The following is an 11,121-nucleotide window of genomic DNA, read 5'->3' on the forward strand; positions in this document are numbered from 1 at the left end:
CCCACCTGGTGAGCCCCGCCCCTGGTGAGCTTCCCACCTGGTGAGCCCCGCCCCTGGTGAGCTTCCCAATTGGTGAGCCCTGCCCCTGGTGAGGCTCCCACCTGGTAAGCCCCGCCCCTAGTGAGGTTCCCACCTGGTGAGCCCCACCCCTGGTGAGCCCCGCCCCTGGTGAGCCCTGCCCCTGTGAACCCCTGCACCTGCTGAGCCCTTCCCACTCTCCCCCTTCTCCCCCACCCCCTGGGAGCCTCCCACCTAGTGAGCCCCGCCCCTGGCGAGCCTCCCACCTGGCGTGGGACAGATGGCTGCTGGGATGGGCTGCAAGCACTCTGGGGATCGCAGCCAGGACTCACCTTGCGGGCTGGCGCGTGGGAAGAGCTGCTTGAAATCCTTCTTGGGGCTCTGGGGCAGGGACTGAATGTAGGATTTGGCCTGGAAGACAGAAAAGCATAGGATTTCTTCAGGCTCTGGCCTGAGGGGAGAAAGTATGGCTGAAGGCCAGTCGGAAGTGGATGATAGGATGAGGAAAAGAGGGTCTGCCAGGCAAAGGGAGCCCCTAGGAAGGTGCCAGTCAGAGCCAGTCAGAGCCACTCACCGCCTTGTCTTTCAGCTTCTGCACGAACTCGGCACCTGGCACCCCAGTGACTTTCAGGATCTGGGTCAGCTGGTCCAGGTCTTGGCATCCAGTTAAGGCCCAGCCTTGCTCGCTGCGGTGTTCAGAGCTCGCCCGCCCTGCCTCCAGCCTTGCTCTAGCCAGCCTGGCAGACACTCCTGGCTCCAGCCCTACCTAACCACCGCAGGCGCTTGGCACGGTTGGAGCAGGTCTCTGGAGGGCTTCCCGACAGACAGCCAGGTCAGGAGGAGGCTACCCAGGCTGCCCAGACCCACCATGCCACATTCCCCTCCCCTCTTCCCCCTTCGTCCCGAGCTGAGTGGGTGGGCTGCCCCTGCCCGGCTCATGAGGGCTCCCCAACTGCTATGTTCGATTTCCTAGCAGAGGTAGGGGTAGGAAGGACTCATTTCTATCTTTTGATTATCTGCATTACAAACCGTTCAAGGGGGCTGGAGAGTGCTTGGTGCTTTTCCAGAGGACCCAAGTTCAGTTGCCAGCACCCATGCCCAGTGCCTTTTAAAAACCTGTGACTTCAGCTCCGAGGGACCTGGCGCCCTCTTCTGGCCTCTCACGGTACATGTACACACACCATGCACTCATACAGACGTACACACAAATAAAAATACATCTTTAAAACCATTCTAGGGATGCTGGGCAGTGATGGCACACGCCTTTAATCCCAGCACTTGGGAGGCAGAGGCAGGCGGATTTCTGAGTTCGAGGCCAGCCTGGTCTACAGAGTGAGTTCCAGGACAGCCAGGGCTATACAGAGAAACCCTGTCTCAAAAATCCAAAAAACCAAAAACCATTCTAGGGGGTGGGCCTCAAAGGAGTACTTTGTGCTTGCCTAGCAAGCTTGAACCCTGGATTCTATCCCCGGCATAGTGACACTCGTTTGTGTCCCCCTCCCCCCCACCCCCGCACTTGGGAGGTGGGTGGCAGGGAGAGGCAGCAGTTTAAGGTCATCTATGGCTACATAATGATCTTGAGGCGCTCGCTGGGACACACACAGGAGACCCCCTTTCACTTTGAAAACTAACCTAGGTGTGGTGGTGCACACCTTTAATCCTAGCATTCGGGAGGTAGAGATGAGCTTGAGCCACATAGCAAGGGGCCTGGTTTGACTGCCATATTGTTGCGGAGGGAAGGGGTCCCCGATAGACATCATCCGCTCTATCAAAGGATACAGTCCTTGCCCTTGAAGAGTGTCTTTCCGGTCAGCATTTCTGCCATGATGCACCCAACGGACCAGATATCCACTGGAAGGAAAGAGCATTGTCCGGACCGTCAGAGGACCCCCAGTGCAGGTCACCAGGGCCGCCAGGGCAGCCGAGCACTGACCTGTCTGGTTGTAGTGCATCCAGCTGAGGATCACCTCAGGGGCCCGGTACCAGCGGGTCACCACATAGCCAGTCATCTCAGCGTCTGTGTGGCGGGCCAGCCCAAAGTCCAGGATCTATGGCTCAAGGGATACAGGGATAACAAGCCGTCTGAGGAAAAGGGGTTCTGCAGGGACGGCGCCTACCTCCCCCACACAATCCCATCCACCTCCCCGTCCTTGGTGGACCCGCTGTGACCCACCTTCAGCTCACAGTCTTCATTGACGGCCAGGTTGCCCGGCTTCAGGTCCTGGGAGGGAAAGACAGAGAGAGAACATCAGACTGAAGCAGAGCCAGCACATATCTGTTACACATACACACACACACACACACACACACACACACACACACACACACACAATCATAAGTGTCTCCCCAACCTCTCAATGCAGCCATTCTACCACATCAGCTCTCTCATGGCTGAAACACCCACAGCCCCTGTCTCCTGAGAACTGTCACTCTCTCTACTGTGCCCAATCCTTCAGCCACCAGAATGCCCCCAGCTCCCCTGCCAACCCCCGCCCCTGTTCCTATCCCACCACACAGTCCCCCGGAACCATGGCAGAGAAAGCACTCACCCTGTGAACGATACCAGCTGAGTGGATATACTGAAAGGGAGAGAGAGTGGTGAATCGGAGGCACCAGCTTCCACACCAGCATCGAGAACCGTCCTCTGCCCCACGGCAGTGGGCTGGCTCTCAACACCGAAGTCGCCTTTGGCTACCAGGCAGGCTCCACCCACCTTTAGGCCTTTGAGCATCTGGTACACCAGGTACTGGACCTTCTCCTCGCTGAACTCCATCCCCATGATCTTCTGCAGGTCTGTCTGCATGAAGGGCATTACCAGGTAACTGGAAGGCAGGAGGGTTTTTGTTTGTTTGTTTGTTAGCACAGTTCCCGGCCTCCCACAGGCCCAGGTGTGACCTCAGAGAGGTCAGGGGTGAGGTGGAGACAGAAGTCAGGCACAACAGGAACCTCGAAGACAACACCAGGCAAGAAGGCGGAAGAAGACTCAGGCGTGGTAGTTTGTGCCTGTCACCCCAGCTCGTGGAGAGCTAAGGCGGGACTGCCACACGTTAAACCCTGCCTGGGTCACATAGTGAGTCCCGGGGCTGGAGAGATGGTTCAGCTGGGACAGCGCTCAGATGCGTGAGGAGATCCAGGGTTCAAGCCTCAGCACCCACATATAAAAACTGAGTGTTGGGCAGTGAAAGGCAGTCTGTGTGTTCTAGGTTGAGTGAGGCTTACTTCCCGCAACCCCGGAGAGAATTCTACAAGGGATGGAACAGTAAACCCAGGCTTCTCAGACATGGCCGACTCCACGAGTCCTCCAACTCCATTATCCTGCGCTATATCAAGTAGACAATGCCCCAAGTTCCCAGCGTTCTGGCTGGACTCCACCCCCAGTCAACTGACCACAGCCAGGTATGCCCCGCCCCACAGCCAGGTAGCCCAGCCCACCACACAAGGGGCTGCTTGCCCCTCCCCCTTCCTCCCCTCTCTCCCTTCTCTCTTAACCTCTTACTCTTGTCTTTGCTCTCTCTGCCTCCTCTCTCCAAGTGGCCATGACTGGCCTCTACCTCTCTGCCTTTTCTCTATCTCTTTTCTACAATAAAACACCTTAAGACCACGAATTGCCTCTTTTTAACTAGACTCATTGTGTTGGTCCAGCATTTGCAGCTGTGAGACCAGCCACCAGACCTGACTGGCAACCCCTGCCTCCTGCTCACGCTCCAACCACTGGGTTGCTGCTTTCCTGCCCTCCCCCTTTCTTCCTTCAGCCCTGCGGCAGACTGAGCTGCTCTGGGACCCCTAATTCGTTCTTAGTGGTATCCAGTGTCGCCTGCAATGCCCAGGAGCTAGAACCTGCCGTCCTTGGCCTCCGTGAGGCCCAGGGACCCCCCCACCCCCGCAGCTGTCTCCCTCAGCTCCCCACGGACTGGGATCCCATGGCTTCACACAGCCAGACGCTCACCCAGCGGAGTAGAGCACACAGACAGACACTCAAGTCCACCTGCACAGAATACCAGAGCTCTGATGGGACACCGGTCGGTCCTTCTTTCCCATCCCTTTCGTTCCCCACCACCTGGTGCCCGGTGCTGCCACTACGCAGTTTGAGGTCCAACAGCTGATCCCCAGGGCTCCTTAGCCAGCAAGCCTAGCTTAACTGGCAAGCCAATGAGAGACCTTGCCTCAAAAAATGTCAGGGGACTAAAAGATGGCATTGATCTTTTAGAGACTGGGGTTCAGTTCTGAGCATCCAAATCCTGAGGTTCACCCGTGACTCTAGTTCTAAAGGATCTGGCGCCCTCTTCTGGCCATTGTGGGGGCTGCATGCACGTGGTGCACAAAACTCATGCAGGAACACACACACACACACACACAACTACATAAGAAAAACAAACAAGGTAGATAGAACATGAGGAACAACATCAGAGGTTGACCTCTGACCTCCAGATAAATGCACATATATGCACACGTGTAAACAGGACATGAAGAGGACAGGAGTTCGAGCCTTAGCACCCACATGCCATGCACACATAGCTGCATACACATATGCAGATCCATACATATGAACACAATACACACAAAACAAAATAGAGAGGATACATGAAGAATCAGCAGTGCCCAGCCTGGGCTCCTGGCAGGATGGCCACGCCAACCTGGTTGGCAGAGCTCAGGGTGAAGACCAGCCTTATAGCGCACCCCGTAGCACCCCAAGCCCGCATTCATAGGAAGGTTTCCTGGCTCTGCCCTCCTCTCAGAGCAGACCAGCAGCGAGCCTGCAGCACCTGCCAGCATTCCAACCTCTATCCAAAAGTTTCTCCTGCAGAGGGTCACGCCCACCCGTGCTGGCTCCGCTAACTATAAAATAGATGCCGTGCCAGGAAAGAAACAGGAAACAGTCTTCAGAGGGTGGAGAAGAAGGGACCCGAGCTGTTAGATACTCAAGTGGAAAAAGTCAGGGTCAGCAACCCGGAAGTGTGACTCAAGGTGGTAAGAGCAAAGTGAAAGACAAAGTAATAGATTGCCGGGCGGTGGTGACGCATGCCTTTAATCCCAGCGCTTGGGAGGCAGAGGCAGGCGGATTTCTGAGTTCGAGGCCAGCCTGGTCTACAGAGTGAGTTCCAGGACAGCCAGGGCTACACAGAGAAACTCTGTCTCGAAAAAAAAAAAAGTAATAGATTATAAAAGGTGCATATGTTACACACACACACAGGTTCAACCACACATACAAAACACACATATACACACACACACTCACATGCACACACATACACACATAGGCGTACACATGCCCACATACACACAGGTTCAGGCACACGTACACAAACACACATACACAGTTAAGCACACACATATGCACACACTCTCACATACACATGCACACATACGCATACACACACATACACATTTTTTCTTTTATTTTGAGACAGGGCCTCATTATGTAGCCCTGCCTGGCCTGGAACTCAACATGCACACAAGGCTGGCCTCGAACCCACAGGGTCCCACAGGGTCTTGAGCGCTGGGGCTCCATGTTCATACCACCTTGCCGTGTACTTTGCTCTGAAAGCTACTGCTGGACGCTGGAGGGATCACTCGGCTTTTACGAGCACCCGCTAGTCTTCCTAGGGAATCCAAGGTTCAGTTCCCAGCATCTCCATCAGGCAATTCACAACTGTCTTTCATTTCAGGGCTTCTTCACTCATGTGCACGTACCAACACGCAGCAATATATATATGCACGTGTGTGCGTGTAATATAATATATTACCTCACTTTCTCCACCACCTTCATACACTGCCTCTCACAACACAGTCATGTTACCTTCGTCTGTCCTACACCGTAGGGATCCAGATCACAGTCACCACCTCAAGCACTGTGACTCCTCCCGTGGGTCCTTCTGATGAGTGTCAGCTCTCTCACAGTTCCCTGGCAACCCTCCTGTCTCTCGGTTTTCACCTGCTCACACTTCCTGCCTTCTAGCAAGTGTGGACTCTGGGTCAGTATCCTTGTATCTTATCTGTCCAGTCCCCGGGGTTCAGCTATCACTCATTGACAGGATGCTAGCCTGGTCTACATCCATGTTCCCCTCTCCTGTGATTTCACAGGCTCTGGATGAGTCAAGGACCCAAAGTCAAGTTCACTATCTCTTCCTCCTTGGCTTCCAGGCAGGCATTGGGACTCCGAGGCACTTGGACTCCCTCGGCCCCACCAAGTCCAAACAGATGACATAGCTCCTGTCAGCTTGGCTTGAGTGCGCCTCAGGTCTGCCGTAGGGACCCCACAGTGTAATGTAGATCAAAGTGGGGATCCTCTATGCTTGTTTCTCCCCAACGCTTCCCGCTCCTTTCTCAGAGCTCCTGGCCATGCCCTCTAAATCTGACAGACAGTATCAACATCTTGCTTAAGATTTCCACTCTTGCTGGGCAGTGGTGGCGCATACCTTTAATCCCAGCACTTGGGAGGCAGAGACAGATAGATTTCTGAGTTTGAGGCCAGCCTGGTCTACAGAGTGAGTTCCAGGACAGCCAGGGCTACACAGAGAAACCCTGTCTTGAAAAACAAAAAAAAACCAAACCAAACCAAAACTAAAACAAACAACAAAACAACAAAAAACCAAAAAACAAACCAAAAAAAAAAAAACCCAAAAAAACAAACAAGCAAACAAAAAAAGATTTCCACTCTTAGTGGACTGGGGGCATGGCTAGGCTGGTAGAGCTCTTGCCAAACACGCACAAAACCCCAAGTTTGAGATTCCCAGCACCAATGCCTGGAATCTGAGCTCTTTGGGAATCGAATCAGAGGCAGGAGGATCAGAAGTTCAAGGGCAATCCTTGGCTACATAGGTAGTTGGGGGCCAGCCTGGCCTACATGAGAGGTCCAATCTAAACACACAAGACACCACAACCCTCCCACAGTCTCTTGTGGCATGGAGGTAGGATGCGAAGCCTGGCGGAAGCTGCTGCCACTCACATCCGGGATTCTCAGGGGCACCCAAACCGTCATCCTCGCCCAGGCGCGTGTCAGCAAAACCTGAGATGCTTTGCACCTAAATGCTCTGCTTGTTTTTAACAGCCAAACTCCATCAGCCAGATCTGGGGCTACCTGATCCTCACTTCCTTCTACGGGGGTGGGGGGAAGACCCCTCTAGGTATCATGAGATCCAAAGTCACACCTGGCCGCCAGGAACTGGGGAGGGTCAGTACACACCCTGTGAGGGCCAACAGCTCTTCTTGGTGCTGGGGTCTGGGAGAGGGTGCGGGGGGGGGGGGGGGGGGGGGGGGGGCAGATACCCTACAGCCCTTCCACCCGCAGCTGAGGGACCTCTCCAGGGAGGATCTCAATGGAAACACAAAGAGGCACAAGAACTGCTCAGTGGGGGGACCACCTTTCTGCCCCGCAGCTACCCTGCCCCAAAGTATTCCCAAGCCACCATGAAGATCTGCCAATCCCAATGCAGCCCGACTCACAAATCATGGAAGTTCCGAAGGGAAGAGGCAGGGGTGAACACATCCAGAAGTCCAATGACCTGGAGAAAGAGTCGCCAGTGAGGCTGGACTGTCCTGAGGGCCTCGGCCACCCAGGGCCACCACCCAGGGCCACCATCCAGGTCACCTTTTGCTACAGAAAGTGGCCCTGAGCGGGGCGGTGATGGCGCACATCTTTAATCCCAGCCCTTGGGAGGCAGAGGCAGGTGGATTTCTGAGTTCGAGGCCAGCCTGGTCTACAGAGTGAGTTCCAGGACAGCCAGGGCTACACAGAGAAACCCTGTCTCGAAAAACCAGAAAAAAAAAAAAAAGAAGTGGCCCGGCTGGCATGGAAACAGTCTGGGGACCCAGGCAGAAAAGGACATTTGCAATAAAAATGAGGAGAGTCAGGCTGAGAACAAGGTAAGCCCTCTGCTTCCAAATTCGGGGTTCGAGGTGAAGAGTCCCGCTTCCGACTAACGCATGTTGAGGGTCAAGGGGGGAAGAGGAGAGGAGGATGAAAAGCCTTGGAGTCTCCAGGTCCTTGAGCCCCTGGAATCTGTCAGTCTGTCCTTCCCTACCACAGGGCTGGTTCAGAGCCAGAGGCAAGCTCCCCTCACAGCTGGAGGCCACTGAGGAGAGGTTGTCTGAATGGATTCGGGGTTCACCATGTACAAGGCTCTGCTTGAAATGGACCCCAGCCCTTCTGCCTGGCCCAGGGCGGGGGGTCACACTGTCTGCTTCCATCAGACAGGATAGTCAAACGGTCAGGCACCAGGAGGCTCTGCCTCCCTCCCCTTCCAACCTCAGCTCTGCCGCTGGCTGCATAAGAAACCTTTCTGTGCCTTTGTGCCTCATCCGTGCTGTGGATGGCCAGTGTTACCAGAGGATTAGAGTAGTTACCCAGCCCAACCCCAACCCCCACCCCTGCATGCATTAAATACTCAGTATTTATTGTTACACTTAGAGTGTCAGGTCGCAGACAGCTTTTTTTTTTCTTTTTTCTTTTTTTTTTTTCGAGACAGGGTTTCTCTGTGTAGCCCTGGCTGTCCTGGAACTCACTCTGTAGACCAAACTGGTCTCCAACTCAGAAATCTGCCTGCCTCTGCTTCCCAAGTGCTGGAATTAAAGGCGTATGCCACCATCGCCCGGCCGGAGACAGCTTTAGCTCAGGTGCCCAGGCTCAGGAGGACTGAAGCCCTCAGAGAACCAATCACGAAGCTCCCCTGTGCCTACTTCCTCCTCACAATCAAGAAACGGTTCGTTTTCTGGGAAGCGAGCTGGGCAGGCCCTGGCACCTTCTCACTGGGCTCTCCTTAGTCCTTAGCCGAGAAATCAGGGTGGGGTCGCATGACCCTGGGCAGGCCCCTCCTGGGCCCCAGTCCCTGGCCTCTGATCCCCAACACATCCACACCCCTGAGGGTGCACCTACGTTCTCGTGGTGCATGTGCTTCAGCAGCAGAAGCTCGCGGTAGGCGCGCTTGGCAAAGATCTCCGACTGGAAGGGCCGGCTCAGCTTCTTGATGGCCACCTTCTCCCCGGTCCGCTTGTCGATGGCGGAGCTGCGGGGTCACAGGCAGGTGAGGGGGAGGGGCGGCGCAAAGAGCCTAAACTCCCATCCCTCCCACCCTGCCCTAGGCCACCCCCACTCTGTGCTCCCCAGGCTGGCCGGAGACCAGCAGAGTTTGTGTGTGTGTATGTATGTGTATGTATGTGTGTGTGTGTGTGTGTCTGTGTGTGTGTTTATGTGTGTGTGTGTGTCTGTGTGTGTGTGTTTATGTGTGTGTGTGGTGTGTATGTGTGTGGTGTGTGTGTCTGTGTGTGTGTGTATGTGTGTGTATATGTGTTTATGTGTGTGTGTCTGTGTGTATGTGTGTGTCTGTGTGTGTGTATGTGTCTCTGTGTGTGGTGTGTGTATGTGTGTTTATGTGTGTGTGTCTGTGTGTGTGTGTGTGTGTCTGTGTGTGTCTGTGTGTGGGTGTGGTGTCTGTGTGTGTGTGTGTATTGGGGCGACGCCGACAGAGGGGCAGAGGAGCAGGGACAGAAGCAGCTCTCCCGGACAGGATGCAGACCAGGCCGGGAGTCCCTACTCTGCGATTTGGCAAGTTCCCTTCTCGGGGCCTCTCCCCTGCAACCGCAGAGATCTGTCCCACGAACTCCGAGATCCCTTTTAAAAAAGTTACAGCCTTGGAGAACCAGATTCGCCAGCGACTCAACCCCCAGGGGTCCCACTGCCACCGGGCTCACCCGGGGAGGCTTGCCACGGGGTGGCCCGTGGCCCCTCTGCCTCCTGGGGTCCCCGGGTCTCACCACACCGCGCCATAGGCCCCGCTGCCGACGTGCGCGGGCGCCAGGTAGGTCTTGGGCAGCTCCCAGGCGGTCTTGTTGATGTCCTGCTTGTAGAAGCCCCTTTTCCGAGTGAAGCTCATTCCGGACCCCGTGGTGGCGGCCCAGCGAGGACGCTGCGGTGGCTGCCCGCGGGCTCCCGGCCCGGGTGTCCCGCCGCGGTCCCCTCCCGCCCCGTGCCCGCTCCTCCCCCCCGTGGGGCGGCGCACCTGCCGCCTCGCCCAGGTGCGGCCCCGCCCACCGCTCGCCCGCGCTCCCGACTCCGCCCATCACCGGCGGTCGCCCCAGGCCCCACCAGTCACCTGCTGCAGGTGCGTGGGGTGCCCTGCGGGAAGTGGGGAGCCTGCGAGCCTGCCTAGATCCCTCCAAGTCCTGTAGGAAGAGCTGGGAATGGGGTTTGGGGTCTAGAGGGGGAGCGGCGGGGGTGGGGGGGGCAGACACGATTTGGTGCTCGTTTGAGAAATAGACCCTTCCCAGGTAAGGCTTGGTGGCTCGGGTCTGGACTCAGTCAACACGGGAGGGAGAAGCAGAGGCAGGAGAATTAATACGATTTCGAGTCCACTTCAGTATATAGTTCAATGCCAGACTAGGTGAGACCCTGAGGAAGGAGGAGAGGAGAGAGAATGGACCGAGGGAGGGAAGGGGAGAGGAAGGAAGGAAAGACAGAAATAACGTCTTCCTTGACTACACAGGAAACTGGAGACCAGCACACGTTACACAGTATGACCCTACAGAAAGATAGAGCAGGCTAGAAGTTAGAGGTTCAGCGGGTTAGAGCCTGCACTGCTCTTAAAGATGACCTGAGCTCGGCTTCCAGCACCTATGTCCTCGTGTACTTAGTTAAACAAAACAAATAAGCAAACAAAACCAGGAAGTGGTGGTGCACACCTTTAATTCCAGCACTCGGGAGGCAGAGGCAGGAGGATCTCTGAGTTCGAGGCCAGCCTGGTCTACAGAGTGAGTTCCAGGACGGCCGGGGCTACACAGAGAAACCCTGTTTCAACACCCCTCCTCCCAAAAAACCCTCCGGAGATCCCAAAACAACAACAATACAAGAACCCTATAATTGTGGGGCCGGAGCGAGCAGAGCCTGAGCAAGCGGGGCCAGTCCTGAGTTCAATTCCTAGCAGCCACATGATGGCTCTCAGCCAACTGTACAGCTACAGTGTACTCATATACATAAAATAAATAAATAAATCTAAAAAAAACAAACCTAAAATTCTTTCTAAATGAGCTCCCATGACCCCGGGCTTCTCTTCTTCTTCTTCTTCTTCTTCTTCTTCTTCTTCTTCTTCTTCTTCTTCTTCTTCTTCTTCT

General features: G+C 55.3%; 1 protein-coding gene across 1 annotated transcript in view; it reads right to left on the minus strand.

Annotated features, from left to right (window-relative positions):
• Nucleotides 1-9,981, minus strand: part of Mapk13 (mitogen-activated protein kinase 13) — an 11,603-nt gene extending 1,622 nt beyond the window's left edge. The window contains exons 1-10 of the mRNA XM_031348107.1: nucleotides 9,769-9,981; nucleotides 8,891-9,020; nucleotides 7,462-7,520; nucleotides 2,732-2,840; nucleotides 2,568-2,597; nucleotides 2,192-2,239; nucleotides 1,952-2,066; nucleotides 1,798-1,869; nucleotides 593-672; nucleotides 351-429 (exon numbers count right to left, since the gene is read on the minus strand). Coding sequence (XP_031203967.1) covers nucleotides 351-429; nucleotides 593-672; nucleotides 1,798-1,869; nucleotides 1,952-2,066; nucleotides 2,192-2,239; nucleotides 2,568-2,597; nucleotides 2,732-2,840; nucleotides 7,462-7,520; nucleotides 8,891-9,020; nucleotides 9,769-9,887 — 841 coding nt within the window. The 5' untranslated portion in view covers nucleotides 9,888-9,981. The remainder of the gene's footprint in view (nucleotides 1-350; nucleotides 430-592; nucleotides 673-1,797; nucleotides 1,870-1,951; nucleotides 2,067-2,191; nucleotides 2,240-2,567; nucleotides 2,598-2,731; nucleotides 2,841-7,461; nucleotides 7,521-8,890; nucleotides 9,021-9,768) is intronic.
• Between the last annotated feature and the right edge of the window lie 1,140 nt (nucleotides 9,982-11,121).

This window comes from Mastomys coucha, unplaced genomic scaffold, assembly GCF_008632895.1.
Source record: "Mastomys coucha isolate ucsf_1 unplaced genomic scaffold, UCSF_Mcou_1 pScaffold3, whole genome shotgun sequence".
Taxonomy (NCBI): Eukaryota; Metazoa; Chordata; class Mammalia; order Rodentia; family Muridae; genus Mastomys; species Mastomys coucha.